Genomic DNA, 24411 nt, shown 5'->3' with positions numbered 1-24411 from the left:
AAAGATGGCAGAGCAACAAGAGACCAAAACGTTTTGTCTGAGGAGGAAAAAAATGAAAGGCTACAAGGATATACAGAATAGACATTAGCCCATCTTTCACGTGCTGGTGCAACCAAACACAGGGTGGGGTGGGGGGTCAGGTTAGCCACACTAAGTAACACGGTTGCTAACCGTCATATGCTATTGTTCAGCCACAACTGGGTTACTTATTACTATTCGTCTCTTCACACAGCCGCTGGAAACAGAAAGGTTTAAACCATCGGCAGGCAACCGGGAGATCATTGAAGATTTTACGACATTGTTCGGGTGTGCGCTGGTCCTCATGGGAAACGCAGTCTTCCTTACGGCAAAACAATACCGCTTTTGTCCAACGGCGTCGCTAAAATCGACCAAAACTGAAAAGCTACCAAGTGTTACATCCTTTGATGAGAAGTCAAGTCGCTGAAAAGTCCACAAATATTTTTTGGGGTACTTAAGTACAGGAGTTGAGTCAATAAGTAAGTTGTCTTTTATCCCCTTTTGTACAGTATCTGCACTTGTCAAGTAGTCTGAGTAGGTTTGCCACCTCTGTCAACCGTTGTTAGACAGAAAAGATGAAAAAAAATGAACCTCATTTTGTATCAATGCCAATGACTGACATCTAACTTTTATAAGGCATTTTATAAGGCATACCTCAAACGTCTTAAAAACACAAAAACTATACCATAGTCAAAGTGCTTTGTTTTGTAAAAACCAGTCCGTTACACAATTAAATATAAATATATAAAAATACAGAATCCCAAGCAATTCTTTTACAATTCTAAGAGAACAATATCAGAGCAAATCTACAATAATTAAAACAGAACACTTGTTTTTTTTTTCAGGCAACATTCTTCCTCAGGTCTATCAAAGTATTGTTCAAATTGATTGGTCCGACGTTGAGGCTGCTGCGGCGGGACTCCCTCCGAGACTTCATGGCGGGCAGTGACGTCGGAAGACTGGACGAGCTCGGTCCGCTTTGGACCACTCGGTTGACGGGACCGTTGGAGGCCGCCCGAAGGCACAGTTCCTCCATGATGGCCGGTTCCTCGGTGGGGAGAGAAGAGCGCCTCCAAATGGACGGCAGAGGGGCGTTGACCAGCTCCCTCATTTCCTCTCTGGATTTGGGAGGTTTTTCAGTTACTGGTGTCCCTCTTCCCCCATGGTTGTCCATGCTGCAGACACCTAGTGGTTTACCATTACACGGCACCACTGGAAAAAACAACAGAACAGTTTGAAAGTTAGTTATGACTTTACCTATTTCAAAGGGTGATGCTAATGTGTGAAATGTACCTTTGACCTGCTCTTTTGGCTGGTTGACCGAGCCGCAGAACTCTCGCAGTTTGTTGTTTAGTTCCACATTTGCCGCCTTGTAGTGGTTAAGCTCCTTGCTGAGGCCGTGTATCCATCCCTCAAACTGCCGCTGCCTTCCTGCCAACCCCTCATCCATTTGCTCTGCAGAGAAACAGATTTGCACATTCTACCAGCTATGCAAAGATCTAATAAGTACTGATCACAATGCAGGATGCCCACCTCGACACTGCTTCAGCAAAAGCTGCACGCTCCTCTCGTGCTCTTTCTGCTGCTGCGTGAGCCTACGGTCCGTGTCAAGCTGCGCACGGTCAAGTGCATTCTCCAGCCATTGAACCAGCCGCTGCTGCTCATCCAGCTGCATTTCCAGCTCGGCTAGTGCAAGTTGGAGCTTCCGCTCCTCCTCGCGCAGAGAAACCACCTGCAAGACAACCGTGTCAGAACCTTTCTAAAAAGATGTGAGCCCTGACTGCATGATGAGTTTAAAATTGCAATTATTAGTAGTACTTAATCCATACTATATGTAAATTGAAGAGGTGGGACTTTCAGTTTAAATATTAACTATCATTTTGAAAGACTCGAAAGTTACTGTAGAAAAAAAATTGGCAAGTCTTGTTAAATTTTAAGACAATGAAGTCATTATTTGTGTTATGGAAATCACAAGTTGAGTCACACAATCCTCGGTCATAGAAAGCCACTATTTGGTCAGTATCTGTACTTGGTGATACTAACAAATTCACCATCATATTCTTAACTGTTCTGACACCACTAGTTCACCAGTTGTAAGTTTTAAATTGACCTCATCTCCCTTGATTAAAAAATATATATACATCCTGGAATTCAAACATAATAATTTTGAGAGCTCCCTCAATCGTATTTGCTCTGTAGTCTCTAGTCTACATTATGGCAGAGTGGTGAGCTGCCAGGTTTAAACACACAAAACACTTTTCTTTCTAAAAGAAAAATTAATCTAGGTCGAGTTGCATTAATATTTAGTCGTTAGTGAAGTTTAAGCCAACTAAATCTGACGCTAGCCAATTCATATGACTGGAGTACCCAATCTCTGGTAGTTCGTAAGCAAGGGCATAGGTTTGCATAGGGACGGTAGGGACATAACGCTACCAACTTTTCAGGATGCTCAAATTGTCCCCACCAACTTTTAAGCAATCTTAATTGTATTATATAATTAGTTCAGTTATACAATAAATATAGATTGTCTTCCCATATGTTGTAAGGATGGAATTGACCCTATTATTAAGTGAATTATTTTCATTATGTTCAGACTTCCATTTATGTTTTCACTTGGTCCATTTTTTTCCCTCTCAGACGCACGTTTGATTGGCTAATGATTTGACACCACCACCACCATCCCCCGCTCCCACCACACAGACACACACGCATTCACACACAGCCCCGACAGATTCATGTCGACAACATGCCGCCTCCTTCTAGCCTGGAACTCCAGACTCACCGCTGTTCCAGCTATAGAGGCGTTCGACTGTTCAGCTGATCAAATTCCCAGGGCGGAGCAAGCAACAGCAAACAGACAGCGGAGTGGACCAATCAGCGACGGGATGACCTGACGTTGGTAAAGCGACAAGAAACTCTAGCGCGAGCCACGAGGACGTAAACATACGAGGAGAACGGAGAAGTTTATTCAACATGGCTAGCACGAGACAGACTGTTGGTTTTAGCGACTCAATGTGTTTTTGGTAATTTAAACCGGAATTTACCGCGGATAGGAACATATTTGGCTCACGCGTTCGCCATCTGCGTTGTTGTGGAGACGACTTCAGACACGCTAGAGTGATGTTGCTCTTTAAGAACACGTCACGCAAATAAACGAATCTGATTGCATGGACTATTTCGTTCAGGCTCGAGAGGCCAATAAGGAGCTGGGTCCCAGGCTATAGCTGGAACAGCGGTGAGTCTGGAGTTCCAGGCTAGCCTCTTCCGCCTCCTTCGAAGAGGAGGGATATTAGAAGGTTTTTTCCGGCCAGCAAGGGTAAGTAAGTAATGTAAAAAGACGTCAATGTTGTGCAGGTAGGCGAAACACCACTAGTTTTGCTACTGAAAGTCCAACCTGCATCGAGAGTAAGCATAACATTAAACTGTGTGAACTTGCTAACCTGCAAAACGACTGTGGTCAGGCCAGGCTCCACAAGAAAGAACGAAATCCCTCATTTGGATCATACGTTGCATTATGTGCATTATGGTAATGTAACGCGGTGGCTTCAGAGTAAGTAACTTTATTTAAAAAAAAACAAAAACAAAAAAAAAACAGGGCGCTATCAAAGAATGGGTCCACTTCAGGGGGACACTTGACATGAACTGACATGAAAAAAAAATCTGTGAAATGAAATCACACATCAGAATTTCATGAGAGTATTTTGGTTCGAGTCTTGGGGTAGTCTAGTATGCCTCAGATGTAGATCGGTCCTTGGATGTCTTAGATTTTTTTCATTAATTTTTTTCCCATATCACTTTTATGTCACAATAGTTTAGAGTCTAGGGGTGTTCCAGTGTCATTCAGAAGTCGACCCATTCTTGGATAGCTCTCAGTTTTTTTTTTAAATAAATGGACTTGCGCTTCAAAATGTTTTAGTAGTTTTTGAAAACAAAGGTTTGAATCAAATGTTGTATCACCTGAACCAATACACGTGAAACTTAGTGTAAGTCAATACAGATTTATTTTGCATTGACCATTTAGCCTATTAATTAATTGGGTTCATATTTGTAAGAAATGTAGCCCTGACCCCCGTTCACCCAATCTGTTTGGTCTTATTAATGTCCTGTCCCCAGCAAAAAGTGTACATGGAAGTTATGCTGTTATATCGTCCCTACCAATGTTGAGACCAAACTTACGCCCTTGTTCGTAAGCTACTGCTACTTCAACAACTACATTACCGTATTTTACGCACGATAGTGCGCCCCTAAAAGCATTCAAAACTTGGGGCTCAACCAGTCAGCACCATGGCCAGCGTGATGCTGGGCTCAGGTGCTCATGTTGAGCCTTAACCTAAAAAGGGTGCTCTCCGGGCAGCCGCGTGTTAATGCGGTGTGGAGCGTGCTTTAATGAGGTCCGTGGTATCGTGTCGAAAATACAGTAATATGACTACTATTTGACTACTATATGGGATCGCTCCGGGCAACCTTCTCCCGAAGTGTGGTCTTAACCTGCTCCATACAAGAAGGCCACCACATTTTTTCCCAGACAAAATAAAAACTGAAATTCTTACATTTAAGAATCCTCCAACTGGTCAGATTGCCTCATCCATTTTAGACAGCATAATTCACAACCCTAAAAATGGATTTTGAATTTGAGGCCGGTTAAAATTCGTATTGGTTTTGTAGTACAGTATTGGCGTATTATTTTCATGTACAATTACAGATGTACAGTATAAGTACTAATACTGATTTCTATAAAATCCTGAGTCTCAACAAAATAACTTTGGTTTTTGCCATTACATAGCAATGTTCCAATGACCCAGCCCACAGGTGAGTTCGCAGTGACAAACCTTGTCAAAATACTTGCACAGTAGAGCTCTGGTTTCAGAGGCTGACAAGTAACTGAGTTTGGCCATGAGATTCATTTCCCATTGGGACAGCATACTAGCAGATGCTCTGAGCTGTCTCTGCCGTTGGGTGATGGCCTCGTTCTTGTACTCAATGGCTGCATCCAAAGCTTCAATTGCCTCATCCAGCTGAAAGAGGGTCCGCTCCTCCTGGTTTGAAAAATGGGAGATTGAGATTCAGTCCTAGTGTGGAGTCCTGTGGACACACACAAAAATATCTGGTGTGCAGTCTGACCTCCGGCGAAAGCAGGTTTCCCTGGCGCAATTTATCATCCAACTCCACTCTCTGTTTAAGCAAGGAATCTTTCTCTTGACGTAGGTTGGAGATCTCTTGCCGAATCTGCTGGGAGTCCTGAGCGCTGCTGCTGCGAAGGAGACCATTCCTCTCACTCAGCTCATGCTCAAGTGTCTCGATGCGTCCCGTTAGAGTCACCAGATCTTTGCTCAGAGCCTGGAGAGTTAAACAAACCCAGTGGAAATCTCTCAGTTTGTCCCTATCAACTCATTCACCACTGAAATACCTGACTAGAACGGAGTCTCTTAGTCTCAAGACCACTGCGCTCTTGTAAAAGGGCTTCTTTCTTAGCCAGAATTTCCTCTCTTTTAGTGAGCTCGCCTTCCAGATCTTCGAGCCCTCGTCTTTGGTCTAGCACACGCTCCATTTCTTCGTCCAGCCAGCGTTTCTGCTCCTCTATCTTCTGCTCAAACAAGAGGTGGAATAGCATAATGAGTCATTGTGGACTTGAAACAACAAGATATCAAGTCTGCCTCTGTAATATTTGTGACTAAACCTGTTGCTCCTCAAGTGAGATGACAGAGCCGTTGCTGCCGCTACGTCTTTGCCTCTGGAATGCGGCGATCTCCTCGGTCTTGATCTTCAGAATCTTTTGCTGTTGCTCATTCTTTATCTCCAGTTCCTAATGACATCAAAATGTGAAGATCTGAATACCTAACTTCTGTAATAATCCAAAAAAAGAAGCCAACAATGACCTTGACTCTGTGAGTTCTGCGTTGCATCTCAGTCTCCAGACGACGTTTCTGCTGACTTTCCTGACGCAGTCGCTTCTGCAGAAGTTCCTGCTGTTGCCTCATGGACTGTACACTACGTTCCAGCTCAAGGACACGGCGCTCGCTTTGCGCAGGCAGATTAGCAAGATGGGCCGTATCCCTCTGGCGTTGACTAAGAACCTAAAAGTTCAAAGAGACATGTTCAAATGCTATCCAATGCATTTCCCAACTGAGAGACTAGAGGTGTATAACGGACAAACCTGAACTTTGCTCTGAGCGGCCGCAATCTTTCGTCGACATTCCTGAGCTCTGGTCTTGTCTGTGGCGCTGATCTCTCTCTCCTGCCTCTCCAGCTCCTGAAGTTGCCTTTGAGCCTCGTGAAGCTCCTGCCGCGCCTGCACCGCCTCACTTTCCAGAGCTGTGATCTTGTGACTGTACTGCCTGTTTAAAGACTGAGCATCCTTACCTGGTAAAGCACATGCAGCATGAAAATCACAAACCTTGTGAACACACTTCTAATCTGTAGAAAATATTTTGTTGAACGTTTACCTGTTTTGACTAACTCCCTGATGAGCTCTTCTTTCATGCGGATAGTTACCGACAGCTCTCTTATCTTCTGCTGAGCCTGAAGAAGACCCGACTCTGAAACCCCTTCGAAGCCTCTTAGAGCATCGCGTACAGATGTCTCACCCATACTGGAGTTGGCTGAGTAGTAATGGAAGAGAATAGTATGAGGAAAAAATTTGAACTTGTATAAAGGTGAAAAGGGATGAATCTTGATGTTGATGCGACTTGCATTATAGTAAACTATTTATTACACTTACATGCTTTTCTGTTTAATTGCGGATGTTGCTCAGGATCAGGTGGATGAGACGTGAACCCTTTTCCACTCATCATTCGTCCACCGAGGACCATGTCCTTCTTAGAGCAGGTTTGGTTCACCTGCCTGTGATCAAATGTTTTATATGAAACGGTTGAAAATATTGGAAAAACTTAAATGGCGACTTTTTGGGGGGTTGCGATGTATTGCTCTATTTTATTGCGATATTAAAAGTAGAAGAATTTTCACGAAATGACTTGAATAGCTCTGTTTGGGAAAACTTTGGTTGACTCACCACGACAACATTGTATTAATACTGCTAAACCCAGGCTAAGGGTTCATCTGTGAATGATGAAGATTGCTGTAAATAAAAAGGAACCAGGAGGCCATGTCTCTGCACACAAAAGTTTACGTGGTCAAAAAAACATATACAGGTAGTTCCTGGGTTACGACGTACCAGACCTATGTGATTTGACTTTAAGACGCCGGAGTCTCGTTTATTTTTAATTTATTTATTTATTTATTTATTTTTTATAATGACTTTTATAGTGATTTTTGTTTTGTGATGCATGCTTTTATCTTGGCGCAGGAAGCATAGAGCAGGTAGTACTAATGGCACGCGAGTAAGAGCGCATGTACACACAAAGAAGAACCTATTGAGCACACGAAAAAGAGTGCACGGGCACATACGAGGAAGAACGCATTTGTTCCAACAAAGAAGTCGCGCAGCCAAGTAAGAGAAAGAGAGGGGAATGCCTGCGAGCCTGCGTGCACATTTTTTGCTTATGAAGTATCCACTGAGGCAACACCTGTATATAACACCTTTTGTATTGTTTATTGTGCATTTTAAATTGTGTTCGAATACTTGGGGCGAGTTAAAGTGATTGTTTTTGATGATGTGCGGACACTAACTGATATATGCTAATCGTTAGTGTGGCTTGTTATTGTGACAACAGTTAGTTACATAGGCATATTTGAATTGCTGTTATTGAAGATGAAACTGATTTTATTTCATTTTTATTTTAGTTTCATTCTGCAACTGATGATGTCATTGGCAGCTGAATAAAGTCAGTATACCACACGGGTGCCTGTCATCATCCTTTTGGAGCTTAGCTCGCTGTCTAGCTAGGACTTAGCTCAGACGTCTTGGCGAGGACGGTACAATGACGTGCAATTAGGCCTGTCGCGATAACAAATTTTAGTGTGCGATAATTTATTTGATAAATTATTGCGATATGCGATATTAATGCACCCCCCAATTTTTTTTTTTTTTTTTTTTTTTTTTTTACAATAACACTGTGAGAATACAGTATATATTAATAGATTACATACACCCATTTAAACGCAATAAATGTTTGCTCTTAAATTCAAAAATACTTTTTAAGAAATCACAACTAAAAACAATAGAATAGACCTTTTTTTTTAATAGACCATGCCTCTTTTAAGTAAAAGACAACAATATTAATACTGGACAGAAACACAGAATAAATCAAATGTGTTTTTTAAGAAAAAAATAGAATTCCACTTAATAATTTAAGCATCTAGGCAAATGAAAACTTTCCCCCTCATAGCTTCTGCTATGGTGTTCCATGTGTAATACAGTGGTACATCTACATACGAAGTTAATTCGTTCCAGGAGCTTGTTTGTAAGTCGAAATGGGTTTATGTCGAGCAGGATTTTCCCATAAGAATACATTATAATTCCAATAATTTGTTCCACAGCCCAAAAACCCACACTACATCCTTAATAAATACTGCTGTTACTATTGCAAATAGCAATTACAAAGAGCAAAACAAATAACATATGAATAAAAATCAGAATAACAATAATATAAGAATGCAATAATAATAATAATACAGTACAGTACCTGTAATAATGTAACAAATCGGGTTCTAATGTGGCGGACTTTTTTTGCTCAGGCATGAAAATGGGTCAGGGGTTAAAAAGGTGAGAAAGGTGTGGAGGAAATATGTTCCGGCGTTCTGCCAAAATGTCCTCTGTCGGAAAAACGTCCTACATGTGGCGAATTTGACCATTTTAATTTTTCACATAAGGCTTAATATTCGAGCGGGGGTTTAATTAGTTGAAGGAGTTGATTTCAACCACCATTGACTCGCACTAGCTTAGCCACTCCGGACCCCTGAAACTAACAAATAACTGGCAAACTGCACAGAATTTGTTCAAATCAACTCCAACGACTAATTAAACCCCGGCTAACTCAAAGATTAAGCCTAATGTAAAAATTCTGAACTTCCCCTTTAAAATAAAGACCATTGAATATGGCCATTAAAATGTTGTCTATAAAAGTTTTAGAGCAATAAAATAAACAACAAAAATGAATGAAATGAACAAGAATCCTTCAAACTATTTCATAATGGGTCCAAATTATTTTTCGAACAGATCATGTGACTACAGCACCTTAGAGACAGCCGTTTGCATTGCTTAGCCAAAACTACAGCTGAGGAGGTAAGATTGATATTTAGAATTTCTTTAAACCTAAGCTTTCAAAACTTTTAACAACAACTGAGCTTGAACCGAGGATTGAGCACGAGCAGTATCAAAAAGTCCTGCTTTCGTGTTACCTGTTGTGCTGTAATTCCAAGTGGTGCTTGAATTGGATGCTTATAGCGGTCGACAGTCTTTTTGAGCCAGCGCAAAGTTCGCAGCGCACGGAGATATTTTTGTCATCTTTACTGGACAAAAATGTGACGTAATGGCTGCGTTTCCAGTGTGCAAATGCAGCCGTTTGTAGTATATCTCCTGCCTATTTCATTGCATCCTGGAGGGGAAGCAAGGCTGCGTTGTTTTGGCCGCAAACTCCCAGCGCTCACGGCTCACGCATCATGGTAATACACGTGACCCTTTTTTTTTCCATCCTTGATTAGAAAATGTGACATGTGATGTCACTCCCATGACTACAGTATTCTTCATTCTACATACATTATGGGGCAATAACAAAATAGTAATGCACAGGCATCAAGGAAAGTAATTTTACTCCGATTACTGATTTAGAAAAATGAACGCGTTAGATTGTTCTTTACTGAAAGAAAGTAATCAGATTACAGTTACGCATTACTCACATAACGCGTTACTGACAATACTGCTTTTATAATTACTGTTAAATACACAAGCTTGACGCTACCTTAACGGGAGCTATTTTTTCACCGGACGCTCTGGCAGTGTTCAACGCAAGCTGCAACAAACGGCAGTAACTTTGTCATACCGCAAAATATGAAAACGATTAAAACCATTACTCACCAAATTCAATATGCTGGCGAATGCATTCATCTAAAAAAAAAAAATTGGGAGCGAGACCTCACCTCGTCCAGCGAACGTGAATTTGTTCTTAGGACAAGATCATCTGTCGCAATTAGCGATCTTTGACGCTCTTTTTCTTCTCCCCACATACAAACTTGATTCTCTTTCAGCGGCTGTGATTAACCTCAATGAAGTTGCTCTCCTAACTAAGCCTTGCCATCATTCGTCTTTGTAAGTTTTTAGTAACTTTGTGTATTGAATTTGAAAGGAAAATGTGTGTTTTGTTTTTGGCGAACTTTTTCATGAAGCTAAACTGTTGAAGCGACTCACACGTGGAAAAATACGATTGTACAACGTTTTAAATGTTATCATTTGGTATATTTCAGTTACCACAATTTGAGAGATCAATAAATTGAAGAATTTACGCCTTGCGTTTGGAGTGTTTCTTTTTGGGTTTGCTGGAATAGCGTCACTGACACTCGCAGCATCACAAAGAGGAAGGGGTAAGTGCTGCCGAGCCAAGCCACTTCTGGCTGCATTTTCGACACATGAAAAATAACGAATACGTACTACTGTATGACGGAAAATTTTAGTGGTTTTGTAACCGCCACGTTTTCATAGCATGGTAAACCGTGAAGGTAACCGGCACATGCCTACACCCGAACCCCCCCACCCCCCTTAAAAGTTTTCTCCTCGGATATACACGATTCACGTAGGTCATCCTTTTTTACTTCAAAACGGCGAATTTCACCGAAAGGTGAGAGATTTTCATGCCTGTTTGCTGCACCTGAACGCACCGCGGAGCTGACTGTGAGCAGGAGAGCGCTATTTACTTTCTGTTTCGATCCTGGCGTCAACAGCAGTGGACACTCGGCGAGTTGATGGAATAAATGATTAGAAACCTGACGAAGCTGGCGATTTCTTTGGCGATGTGACCACGATAAGAACTCTCACCTTAACTTATGAAGACTGGCAAACGGAGGACCGCCGGCCGAGATCGACATTCTACGGCCCTATTGTCGACCCAGTTCATAGATGCACACACCATGCTTATATTTTGCTATAATTTACATCTTCATTTCAGTGGTAAGCGTCACCTTTTCTTTTTTGTCTCCACTTGCACTAAACTTGAACTGCACTAAACTAAAAAATAGCTTAAACCATCCGGCGGGCTCCGATGTTGTGCCGAAAAAAATAGCCGCCACGCATGAAATCGGCACAACACCGGTATACGCTGAACAATAGGATACAATGGGAACAAATTGGCTCCAGCACTATTTTTTGCCGGACCCAGAACGAAAACGCATTTGGCGTAGTTGGTAACAAGGAAGCCGAACTTTTAACTGCACGTCAGCCGCACGCGCGCACGCACGTCCACGCGAGGCGATAAATCGCAGCGGAAAATTTACCGCCTTCGTTTTTATTTACCGTGCGATAAATGGAATTATTGCATATTGCGACAGGCTTACGTGTAATACATGTTTTTAGATAGTTGTTTTGAGATTTGAGGGGTATTTAGGGGGTACCTAAAGGGTTAATTCCAATTCATGCAGAAATTTGGGTTACGTCGCCAGCGTAGGAATGGAACTCTATGTGCATGCGAAAGTTTAAACGATATATTGTGCAGGTCTAATATGAGATTGATACATCATGCAAATACGGCAACAAAGTTTGGTCATGAATGGTGTGTGAGCTTCTTGTAATTGAACAGGCTCTTCATCGTGTGACCTATTGCAGTTGTAAAGACAAACCTCTGTCTCGCTCTGGGATGGTTATACTGAGCGCCCTCATCTTTGATCCCATGAATTTCTGCTCCAACTGAGATCAACTGCTCTTCGCAGAGAGAATGATCCTGATCGTCATTCTGGCATGGAAAAGACACAATTTAAATCATTTTGTCCAGCACTCCTTTTTAGTTACACCTTCAATGTTTGTCAGGGGTCTCAAAACTGAATCCAGCAGGGGACACAAATAAACACACACATACTGTATACTAGTATATAAATATACTGTACGTTAAAACATTTTAAAATAATTAAAAACGATAAAAAAAGAAATGCAATTTCAAAAAAAGAATAATCACACAAATTAAAAAAAATAAAAAAGTGTGGCCTGCACATATTTTGAAATGTACAATAAATAAAAATAATTTGAAAAAATGTTTATTTAAAAAAAAAAAAAACGTATCTACCGTATTTTCCACACTATAAGGTGCACATTAAAGCCTTTAATTTTCTCAAAAGCAGACAGTGTGCCTGATGATTCGTACGCCTTAGATATATGGATTAATATTGGTTAATCATAGCATTTAGTGCAGCACCATCTAGTGGATGTATAAAGCAACCCCCACTACTAATACTACTGCACCTTATACACCGATGTGCCTTGTAGCGCAGAAAATACGGTATATAGTGTAATGATTGTATTTATGTAAATAATTAATGTAATTTAAATAATGAAACCAAAATTATATTTTAAAAATAGTTTAATAATAGTGTGACTCATGCATATTTTGCGCTAGGCAAAGTGAATTGGCAAAATCTGTGCTTTTTTGGGGACTCCTCATGCAGCCTAGGCTCACCCAAACTATAATAATAATAAGTAGCTCATTTTATGACTAAAACACAGTGGCTGGTTACCTGTGAACCTCCATTTTGGATCAGTTGCATAGAGCTAATTGGGGCGGTGTGTGGCCGTGAGCACAAATTAAGGCCCAAGCTGCGCACGCCGGGACTGGCAAGCAGATACTGCAACTCTGCAATCAGATCCTGTTGCTCCTGCAGCTTATCACTCTGAGAGAGAAAACAAACTAAACTGTCAGACAAATAAAACCAGGAAACTGCCAATTATTAGGTTTCGACCCTTTTTTAACCAAATCACAGTAAGTGTGTTTCGACAATGCTTATTAAAGATTTTGAGAAGTTTAGCAATGGATTTTAAACTTAACTACAAGCATATACCACCATGCTGATGGAGGGGAAAAATAGAAACCTGCAACTTGTATTGCTCCATGGCATCCTCCAGAGCTGCCAGGAAGTCTGTATTCTCTCTCTCTAGGCGTTGGATCTGGGTTTGAAGCCTGGCTACTGTCTCATCCTTTTCTCCATCTTTCACACTGTCATAGCTCCATCTCTCCTCTGAAGAATCAGAATCCTGCATTCACATAGCATAAAACGAGAAGAGTAAAAAACTGGAACTAACCCCGTTTACTGCCATTGGTGGCAGTAAACGTTCAATCCATTCTGACTTGGAGGGGCTGGGAGCAATTATTCGCTGCCAACCCTTCCCAAGTTAGAATGGATTGGAGGTCTATCAACGTCAATGGGAGCCAACAAGCTACATGGAAAAAGCACCCGGTTGAGCGACCTACCTGGTTATTGACAGAAGGCCTCTCCCTTTGTAAAGCAACACTTTCCTCTGTAGAACCGTTGTCAATACCGCTGTCTGGTCCAGATGCGGTTGTCAGTCGACTCCGTTCCTCCTCAACAGAGCAGAGCCACTCCTTGACTCTCAGACTCTGTTCTGCGGTCAGAACGCCTTCATTCTGCAGCTCACGTAGCAATCTAATCATAGGGATAAGCATTATATAGGTCATTCCAGAATTGGAGGTCATTTGATGTGCCACCCTTCAAATTCTAAAACAAATCCACATGCAAAATACAGTGGTACTCAAGAAATTAATTAGTTCTGGAAGTAGTTTCTTAACTTGAAAATTCTGTAAATAGAGACGCGTTTCCCATGCCCTAATCCGTTCCAAGCCCTCCAAAATTCAGACATACGTACATCTTTTATAATGCATTGAAATGCACCACAAGATGTAACGAACACATGTTACAATTAGATGATTGCACAATAAATATAAAGTAAGAGTTGTGCATAATGTAAAAAAACAAAAGTTGAGTAAAGAATAAAAGTTAATACACTCTTTGACTCTTGTAAAGCTGTTGGAACACGAGGGGCGAATGAAGAGGACACTGGGATACAGACATAGACATACAGTATAGGGCCCATTTTAGCCAACTGGATGCTGGGAATACTAGGCAATAGCCAATGGTAGAGCAGCTTTAAGCATGATACGTTCAGTAAACTCTGTGAGCTGCGAATACCAGCCAGCCATACTGTATTTTTGCCTTTTGTATCCTGAAATTACTTTCTTAACAAGAGGTAATATTTCCCTGTTGAGGCGTGTCTTAACCTGAAAATTCTGTATGTAGAGATGTTCTTTAGTAGAGTTATCTGTCCCGAGTCCCAAATACTAATAAACTCATTAATTTAAAAAAAATACCTAAGAGAAAAGAATGCTTGTAAATATTTTTTAAAATACCAAATCAATCTAGAGTACCCCATAAAATGCAAATTTTCTCTGTTTCAAAGTGCAAAATTCAAGCAGTTTTCAAACCTCTAAGCATTTTGAAGGACCCGTATGAACCCTGATAACTAAATTTGTCTCTTTAGGTCAGCAGTAATAGCTAGCTAAACGTAGAGATTAGCGACCCTGTTACTGTGATTATACCAACTATTGTAAAGACCAAATCACAGAATAAAAATGTTACCATTGATCTGTAAGCTAAACTAATTAGGCCTTTGCTTGTATATTTCCTACTATTGATTAATATGGAGCAGAAAACCAGAAAAGTGAAGATTTGTTTTTTTAAGAACTTTGAGACCCCAATTGTCTTCCAATTCTGGAATGACCCATCTCTAAGAAAACTATTTTCGACCATGGTAAAATGTAATGCAAATCAAGTAATAACCTGTAAGCAGTGTCGGTGCAGGTTCGGTAGTGGGCCCCCTGGACTTGCAGTCTGCTAATCTCCCCTTCGCCAAGTCGTGGCCTCCTGTTGGGATCAGCGTGAGAAATGATGCGGGTCTCGGAACGATGACGGTTTTCCAGGGCTCTGCGGAGGGCCTTAATTTGTTGTTCCAGTCCCTCTACCCTATCCGGTTCCCGCTTGCAGTTGACTGTGGCCCGATTCTGAATATTACGGGCCCTTGTGGCGTAGTTGAGTGTATTCAGGCTTTCGTCAAAGTCCGAGGAAGATGGGCTGATGCAGGCAATCATCAGAGTTTTTGAATTTCCTCCCAAAGAGTCTTTTAGGATCCTGGGTAAAACAGTGATGAAAATGAATGAATCCAAATTGCAGATGTAATGTCAATACTCTATATTAAAAAGAAAACCCACCTTGTAATTTTTGAATCTCTGTATGGTATGTGAGAGCCTTTCCTTTTGGGGTCCCCGAGGGCTCCAATCACATTTCCAAGGGCAAGAAGGCCACTATTAATCTGTATGCTCTCTTTCAGTCTTTCGCCAGTGTTGCCCGTTCTCAAGATGCGCTCTGATCCTGCCAAGTCCACAAAATGGAACTTGGATGACAACATTTGGGGACCGCCACCTGTTCCGCTCCCATAGAAACGCAAACTCCCCCGTCGCTGATCCATGTGTAAGGTGAAAATGGTGTGGGAACGACTGGAGTTTGGATTCATTTGGGTTGCACCAGTGTGTCTGGCTGTGTTTCCTGATTCCAGTAAACTCAACACCTCATCGAGACCCTCCACTACACATTCTTTTACACCACACAGGACTACAAAAAGCAACATGAGAACAAATACAGGGGTCATACACGAGAAAGTCATGATGTATAAAACAGCGACCAAAGACAGAAAATGTGATACCAATGTTTCCCTTATCTTCCCGGATGTGAATGTCCTTGCTTGCAGTTTCCACCTCCAACAAGTCTTTGAATTCCTCTTTGTAGACTTCCAAATAGGACACTCGGACAGAGAAATCTGTAAGGTCATTTTCATCTAGAAGCTTGAATACGTCCGCAACAGCCCTGGGAATGATGCCTTGCTCCTCATCTCGAAATGACGCTATTCATGCGAAGAAAGAGCAGAAATTCAGACCTTTTCCTTCAGATAATTTCAGAAATCAAGCTGTTAACTGCATAGCCTGATTTATTAGTCAATAGTTTTATGTGCATCAAGCATGCAAGAAAAGTGAGCAACTAGAGCAGAGCAATATTACCAGTATGTTGGTTTATTGCGATATGAACTGACATAATACTTAATACATAATATTTACAGTACTATTTTCTGTATTTCATTCATTTATAAACAAAAAGAAGTTTGACAAGCACTGCACAATGCGTTTTGCAATATGTCTTTTCCATATTAGATCATATTGCAATACGTATCAAGTTGCAATACCACTTACATATATTGGCTTCACCAATGGTGTAAGTCTTGCCTGAACCTGTCTGTCCATAAGCAAACACTGTTGCATTGAAACCTTGGAAGAAAGCATCAATAAGTGCCTGGACTGATACAGAATAAACCTCCTCTTGGCAGCAGGTTTCTTCAAAAAGGAAGTCACAGAGGAAATGTCTGTCGTGACCAAGGGTGACTCGCTGGAGTTCGGGATCCACAGTGATGCAGCTCTCATGGCAGTGGAGGAGCTCTTTAGGAAGGAGCGGACGCACTCGCACCGCAACCTGGACTGCTGAATATTCCCCTTTGCCTTGCCCACTTGGCACCTTTGGTGACATTTTTGCTACAGTGTCAGAGCTATAACTGGGTCATCTCGGAGGCGATCACAAAGCATCAGGCTGAAAGATGTAAGAGCAATAGATTAAACCAATAACATCTTGAAAAGTAGATCAAGCTTTTATCAGCTTACTATGTCAGTGAAACTGTTATAGAACTGAAAAAAAAAAAATGTAATTATCAAAATAAGTTAATACGTATGAGACGTAGGCCTGCACAATATATCGTTTGAAAATCGCCATCGAATTTTTGCACTTTCAGTTTTTAAATAAATGAATTCAATAAATAAATACCATTAACCCTTTAACACCGAACGTATCGGCAGCGACGCGTTTACTCATGTCGTCTTTGAAGCTTCGTCACGCTGCAATTACGTCACCCACGTGCCGTTGGTTGGTCTCGTTTGAAAGTACGGAAGTTGATGTCCACACCAGTTTTTATTTGAAGTCAATCGACCAAGAAAAACGGGAGATAATGTCATTTGAGTTTTATAGTTTTATTGCACTCATAAATATGCATTAAAACGCTGCATGGACCATGTATCTATCTCCATATTTCCATCATTTCTTGTCCTTTTTCAAAACCGAAAGCAGCACAAAGGACTACATATATCCCAGGAGCCGTTGTGATGTCAAGAAGGGCGAACCGAATGTGGACATTTTTAATACATTTCTGAGCGAGGCGCCAACTAAGGAAAAGGAGGCATGCTGAAGCAAGCAACGGCCAGTTTGAGCGAGCGACTTTGAAACGTGCAGAATGAATCTAAAACTAAATTTGCGCAAGCTAATGCATTGTTTCATTAACTCAAGGAAGAAGATGAGCCGTATTTGTCGTTGTTTTCCTTCGATGAGTCGGCGTCTCGGCGAGTAGAAGTGACAGGCAGACAGCAGCGCGCAAACGGCGAAAGAGTAGGCTGTGTGACGTTGTGTGTGACGCAGCTCCGTGACCTGTTTATGCAAAAGCTTTATTGAGTTCGCAATAAAAATTTTTTTTTAAAAACTATTGGGTCGTATGCCAGAAAAATTAGAATTGAACTGAACTACTTGTCAATATTTTTGAAAAAACTTTTTTTCAATGTTATATATATTTTTTCTTCACTATAAAATCTTTTCAAATTTTATAAAGATGAGTCTTCGAGAAGCTTGGTTGCATGTACTATATACGTTAGATAAGGTGATGGGTATAATACCTAACTTCACAAAGAGATATCCTCCAAACCCTTTTTAGGTTTGATGATATATATTATTTTTTTTCTCACTATTTTGCACTGTATATAACCCGTTTTGACCATAGTATGTGTAAAGGCCAAAAACGCCTATGACCATACTTGCTGTTTGTGTTGAATTGTTGAATTGTCAAACATAAAACTATTCAATCTTATTTTTTTCTATTGAATGTTTATTCTAACAAGTACAATAAATGTTATCAAGCTTCAAAACGTTTGGTCGAGCAATGTTTGGTTGTCAATGGGACATCAACATTACAAATTTTGAAAAAATATTTTGGGATTTTTTTTGTCTTTTTGGTTCCAAAATGTGGATTGTAATTGGTCAGTGAAGAAAACAACAGTTTGGACATGAAGTTCAAGGTGTCCTTAAAAAAGGGACCCAACTTGGCCATTGTGAACAATTTTTTCTTTGAAATATAAAGGCAACATCAAATGCATGCAAATTCGGCCAAAATAGGCTTAGGTGTTAAAGGGTTAAAGTAAATTGAAGCACCTTAATAATGCAACAATAAAAAATACAGAAACTAGGATAAAAGTTTTATAAAGAAAAATATGATAAATTGTTGGGAGCAACTCAGGAAAAGCAATCTAATAAAAACTGAATGCAATACATGGATACAAAAACATGGTGACTCAACCAAAGTCTTCCAAAACAGAGCAATTTAAGCCATCTGGTGAAAATTATTCTAGTTTTAAGACAGCAATATACTGTATATACACTGTATCACAGATCCCCAAAAACTCGCAATGTAAGATTTTTAAAAATATCGTTTAGCCCAAGTGTACGCCTACATTCTATGCTGCACCTTAAAAAAAAAAAAAAAAAAGTTCAGTGCACCAGTGCAACCAATGCCAAAAGTAAGTGTGGAGCCTTGGCAGTATACAGTATATCACAATGTTAATTTTTTCCAAAATCATTCAGGCCAATTCAAGCTATCTGGTGAAAATTCTTCTAGTTTAGTATCGCACTATATCGCAACCTCCCCCCAAAATCAATGCAATGATAGTTTTTTTCCGATATCATTCAAGCCTAATTTGACATCTGCGCCATCAATTGCAGGTAGACATGTGCTGATTACAGGTTTCAAGGTATTCCGTTGTATGAAAACGTCACGGTTTCAAAACCGCAAAATTTTCAGTCATACCTTTGCTACGGCATCAGCTATTTTATATGTCCAAAAAATGCAGGGAGAAATCCCTCGCTTGCAGCTGCAAGGCTCAACCCTACCCCACCGGTTGTTGCTTAGTTTCAGTGAGTCAGCTGTGCTACACGATGGCTGGAGGAGGTGAAACTCCTGAACTTCTTCCCTCCAAGAAAGAAAATGAAATCGCTGGTATGGCAATACTTCAGCTACAGAAAAGTTACAGACGACCATGGCTTAGAGGAGGAGGGCCAACCGACATGTAAAACATGTTTGCAGAGGGTGGCTGCCAAGGAGGCAATACCTCCAATATGATTTCACATTTATAGAAAATTAAAGGTCAGTAAAAACTGTCATAAACGTTTCTCACCAGCTACGAGAGTTAACTCCAGCGTGTTTAGTGTATCTAGCGGTGGTAAAACGTGTTGTTTTTTCTCTCTGGCAAGTGTCTGTGTGATACGCATTATACGAGTCATACACACGTGCTTTTTATGGAAAATAATTCAATTATTTTTGTTGTGATGGTAATAATGTTGTGCTATGGCTGTGGGTTTACGCTCATTTAAAGAACAGCATTAGTTTTAATTTTACTTTGAATATTCCAGTTATGTTTTATTTATTTTATTTTATTTTATTTTAAAGTCCATATGAAACCAAAATGCATGTTTATTTCATATTTCACACGGTATTTTATGCTCCTGAATGAAATGGACCGCTTGGATGTGTGTGGAAGCGATCGTTTTATTGCTTCAGTTTTGGAATCCCGCGCCATGAAAATGAGTGACTTCCGGCTCGTTTCGGGTTGAGGACGAAAGCGAATGTGAGGTCACGCGGGTCAGCATCTCACAATACAGCATTGCTTTATAGCATGCAGATGGACTGCGGATTCAGCTGATTTTGCAGATTAATTTGTTTATTTTTCGCATCACGCCAGGCAAATGTGCTGCAGGAATTTGTTGCTGCACCAGGGAGAGGCATGTGAGCCTTTTGGGTTTCCAAAAATTCCCTTTCACCCTCAGAGAATGGCCAAAACAAGTCCGACAACTGTGGGACCATTGGACTTACGAGGAACTGAGCAAACATCGTATTTTGTATTATGTCAAATACTGGGATCATGGCACACGTTTTAATACAGAGGTTGCTTGCATACTGTGGCTGACAATGCTCCTTGTCCACCGAGAATGCCAATCGGCCAGCGGCTTGTCGCACCGCCCCCCCCCCCAGCCCCCCCCCCCCCCCCCCCAGCCCCCCGGTACTTCACTATACTCTGCTTATTGCCCTCTTCGTGTGCCTGGTGTTCTGTTAAATTTTCCTCTGACACAAGTTCTCCCCAGACACATCCTGCCATGTTAGCTGCACAGCAACTGCACACCGCTCTCTTACTGTTTACATCTTCGCCTTGTAGTTAAGCATTAATTTACGCCATATTCGTGTTCATGTGGCAGCTATGCGCTCCTCAGACGCCGGCCGATTTGTCTGGCAGTCATTCTCCAGCTGCTTCCCCGGCAAACGAGCTCTCCTGCCCGCAACAGGGGAACGACGAGCTGTAACTCGCTCGCCGCCGGGTGGGTTGTCGATCGGCAAAGACAATCAACAACCCCACCGCCGTGTGATAACCCGGGGAGTTTTGAGTGATTTTTCACTTCGAAAAGCGAGAATAAGACTTTGAAACGTCATTAGGTTCGGTTTAGCATGTCGGCTAGCTGCCACGCCTCCTTGTTTGTTTACGCTCTCCGAAGCCAGGGCAGGGAAATGACAAAAGCCGGACTAACTCTGGTGGCATAAAGGTGCAAGAAGTCGACAGTTTTGACCATTATGGAGTCATTTTGCCATGTCGTACTGAATATATGCATTTTTAATATTTCATATTGCATTTAGCACAAGACTGTTATTTTTCATGACCATACGATTTATTTAGCAATTGGGGAAAAAATACTTTGATGAAAAGAATATCCTTGGAGTATAGAGATGGAAAAAATACATTTTGCGGCTCTCGTCGTCGCGTTTTCCTCGTTCTGAATAATTCCCCCTCAATGGGCAGAATTCTAAATCAGATGAAACCATGTCCTTGCCGACGTCATCCTCCTGTTGGGTACGCTAGAGCGCTACAATGACAGGCAGGGGCTAAACGGCAGATTAAAAGAGTCATTTCTCGTCATCTGCGCTTTGCCAAATTGTTGTATATAGTGGAATCGTCTCAAAATATGATTCTAATTTACATGATAATGCTATTTAAGACTTTTTTTTAAACCTGTCATTGGCACATTAACATTATACTTATGTTCCAATTTTCTAATATCATTTGAATAATAGAAATTCTGTTCAATGGAAAACAGTTTTTTTTCTTAACCCAGATATCTCAAAGTTTACAAACATTTTAGAGCTGTATTTCAATACCGCGATACAATGAAACCGTGATATTTTTGCTTAAGGTTAACATACCGTCAGAATCTCAGACCGGCACATGCCTGATTTGCTGGTATTGAGATAATCGCCCTACACGTACAAAATTGCAATATTGAATCACTTAACATTTCGAAGTGATTTTGTGACCTCTGTTTCAGGCGCAAATATGTATTTTTTTTTTTTTTAATTTTAGTATGCAACTACTTTGGAAATTGAGCAAAACTACAATAATCATTTGTTCATTGATGAGGATAAATTAGACGTCGGATTCATTGGAACTGGAAAGGCTGGCCATGAATGATTATGCGTCAGTGCTATTGACGGCGACAGACGTCCAACCCTTTTTGAACTGGGATAAACTCGCAGTGAATTCCGACTATTCAAATGAACATGTTTAAAATGTCAGGCATTTCATAGCCTAAGGCACTGCCCATATGATTCCACGATTAGCTAACTAATGACAACTTTACCACTCGACTCAACAAGTTGAAAATGATCTGTGTTGGCTACGGCGCAAAAAGTCGACATTTTCCCGTCTTTTTTTCGCTATTTGAGTTCACGCGCTAGTCGTGTTTACCAAAAAGCTAAGCTAACATTCACGGCTCGTTTGCAGCAGTCGTAACAAAAACAAGAGAAACGTGGGAGTTTCGTGCAAATTTTACATGTTCTAATGGATCCCGTACGATGTGCAGTGGTGAAAATTGCGCGACCATTTGGGTTAAGTTTGAAAGGTCCTTAAAAGGTTACTTACTTGGATGTTGTTCAACATAATAACGGTAAGAAGGATAAAACCTTTTTTCTTGGGAAAATGGAAGTGTGGGGGAAGTCATTGGGAGGAGCCGGGAAAGTTAGGCATTGTCTTTTTTTCCCCCTTTTCATTTTTTTTAGCATCACGGTCGACTCGGTTGTGAGCAGCCTGGAAAGTACATACTTAAAAAAGATCATACGGATAAAATAAAACAACAACAAAATAAATAAAACACCCTTGCGCTTTCAATTTTACAAACAAATTTTCGCCAATTTGTTTTTACAATTATTTACATTACTGTTACAATGGGACCGACTTCTGTGCTGCTCACGTTGTCGTTTCCTGACTAAATCTTATTTAATTTAGGGTTTTGTAACTTTTTTTATATACATTAATTTTAGAGTCTATTAAACGACGATGAAAATACTTTGAGTGTGTGCACTAACTAGATGTGAACAGAAGGTGGCGGTGTAGCTCTGTATTTGGAAAAAACAGAAACGAAAATTAATAAATTCAGTCATTGCCTGCCATTGATAATTTAGATTTCCAATCCATGTAAACAGTAAGGACGAGCTGTGAATGCTCATCTTTCAGTGCCATTGACGGTGCAAGACGTCAAATCAATTTTGCTGCCACCTTTTCCCAGTCAAAATGGATTGGATGTCTAGAGCCATACATGGCATTCAGTGAATTAACGTTGACCCTGATCATTCAAAAAATGTATATGGCGGAAAACACAGACAAGGCTGAAAAAGCAGTTTCTGCCCTTGCACCCCTCTTTAAAACAAACTGCTGCATTTTAAGCCAAAATAACTGTTGTGTTTGATAGAACAATATGTCAATATGCTGCCATTGCAGATTCATTGCGCATTCAGCCCCCAAACTATTTTTCATTTGTCCGTTTTACCCTGAAGACCCCCGTTTACAGACATCGCACAGCCGCTTTTGTTTCATCCAAGCCATAAAAAGAAGGTAAGCAATTACATTTAATATTCGAAATGTCTGTCATTTTTAGCGTAGAAAAAAAGAAAAAAAAAAGAGAAAAATCTCGACCACTCCTTGATGTCTGCGATTTCTGAATCGCAACGCTTGTTATATTACCATGTTTCACTTATAAAATCCCCCAAAAATCTGGCTGTTGCCATTCACAGCTGTGTCTTGACACTCGGTGATACATGCTACGTGGAGTTTCTGGATCGAAAAGAGGTAAGGACGCGATAATATCTCGTTAAAATCATGACGTCTTTAATGATGCTCTCTCATGCTTTCACCTCTTGTTAGGGTTTTGCTGTATATATATATATTTTAAATGCAATCCTGTTAAAAAATTTCTTCCCCCAGAAAATTGAGATTTTAAGCTTTCCAATGATGTGTCACACATGCATATAGGACAATTTTGAAATTTGGCCAAATTGGGGGTCTCAGAGCGGAACTTCAAGTCACCGGAGTGTTTTCCGCCATATGTGGACAGCAGGTCTCAATTATAATTATATTATGTTTAATTTTAAATGATTAAGCATTATTGCCTTTTAACATATTTTGACTTCCCATGGGCTCACCACCTGTGGGAGGGGCCAAAGGGGTCGGGTGCGCAGAGAGTTGGGCGGCAGCCAAAGGCGGGGGCCTTGGCGGTCCAACCCCCAGCTGCTGAAGCTAACTCTTGGGACATGGAATGTCACCTCTCTGGCAGGGAAGGAGCCTGAGCTGGTGGGTGAGGCAGAGAAATTCCGACTAGATATAGTCGGACTCTCCTCCACACACAGCTTGGGTTCTGGTACCAATCCTCTCGAGAGGGGTTGGACTCTCTTCCACTCTGGAGTTGCCCACGGTGAGAGGCGCCGAGCAGGTGTGGGCATACTTATTGCCCCCCGGCTTGGTTCCTGTACGTTGGGGTTTACCCCGGAGGACGAGAGGGTAGCCTCCCTCCGCCTTCGGGTGGGGGGACGGGTTTTGACTGTTGTTTGCGCTTATGCACCGAACAGCAGCTCAGAATACCCACCCTTTTTGGAGTCCTTGGAGGGTGTGCTGGAGAGCGCCCCCTCTGGGGACTCCCTCGTTCTACTGGGGGACTTCAACGCTCACGTGGGCAATGACAGTGAGACCTGGAGGGGCGTGATTAGGAGGAACGGCCCCCCCGATCAGAACCCGAGTGGTGTTCTGTTATTGGACTTCTGTGCTCGTCACGGTTTGTCCATAACGAACACCATGTTCAAACATAGGGGTGTCCATATGTGCACTTGGCACCAGGACACCCTAGGCCGCAGTTCAATGATCGACTTTGTAATTGTGTCATCGGACTTGCGGCCACATGTTTTGGACACTCGGGTGAAGAGAGGGGCGAAGCTGTCAACTG

General features: G+C 41.2%; 1 protein-coding gene across 1 annotated transcript; it reads right to left on the bottom strand.

Moving 5' to 3' along the window:
* Nucleotides 1-428: 428 nt before the first annotated feature.
* kif7 (kinesin family member 7) lies at nt 429-22176 on the bottom strand. Its single transcript, XM_057853754.1, has 20 exons — nt 22062-22176; nt 16206-16596; nt 15665-15862; nt 15174-15573; nt 14746-15093; nt 13362-13554; nt 12983-13144; nt 12631-12783; nt 11743-11855; nt 6737-6858; nt 6462-6617; nt 6173-6378; nt 5895-6092; nt 5696-5821; nt 5426-5602; nt 5140-5355; nt 4848-5054; nt 1552-1750; nt 1312-1473; nt 429-1230 (listed from the first exon to the last, which is right to left on the bottom strand). Exons 2-20 carry the CDS (start codon nt 16534-16536, stop codon nt 860-862), a joined length of 4038 nt encoding a protein of 1345 aa, XP_057709737.1. The 5' UTR covers nt 16537-16596; nt 22062-22176; the 3' UTR covers nt 429-859.
* Nucleotides 22177-24411: the final 2235 nt, after the last annotated feature.

Source organism: Corythoichthys intestinalis, chromosome 1 (genome assembly GCF_030265065.1).
Source record: "Corythoichthys intestinalis isolate RoL2023-P3 chromosome 1, ASM3026506v1, whole genome shotgun sequence".
Classification (NCBI taxonomy): domain Eukaryota; kingdom Metazoa; phylum Chordata; class Actinopteri; order Syngnathiformes; family Syngnathidae; genus Corythoichthys; species Corythoichthys intestinalis.
Note: the sequence above shows the minus strand (reverse complement) of the source record. Positions and strands in the feature narration are given on the sequence as shown.

Bases quoted from the DNA above. Each gene is read 5' to 3' on its own strand.
- kif7 (XM_057853754.1), bottom strand. From the start codon at position 16,536: ATGTCACCAAAGGTGCCAAGTGGGCAAGGCAAAGGGGAATATTCAGCA. The intron at 11,856-12,630 runs GTAACCAGCCAC...TTTCCATGCCAG, and splicing joins TCCAAAATGGAGGTTCACAG to AATGACGATCAGGATCATTC. The intron at 5,055-5,139 runs GTCAGACTGCAC...TTTTCAAACCAG, and splicing joins GAAACCTGCTTTCGCCGGAG to GAGGAGCGGACCCTCTTTCA.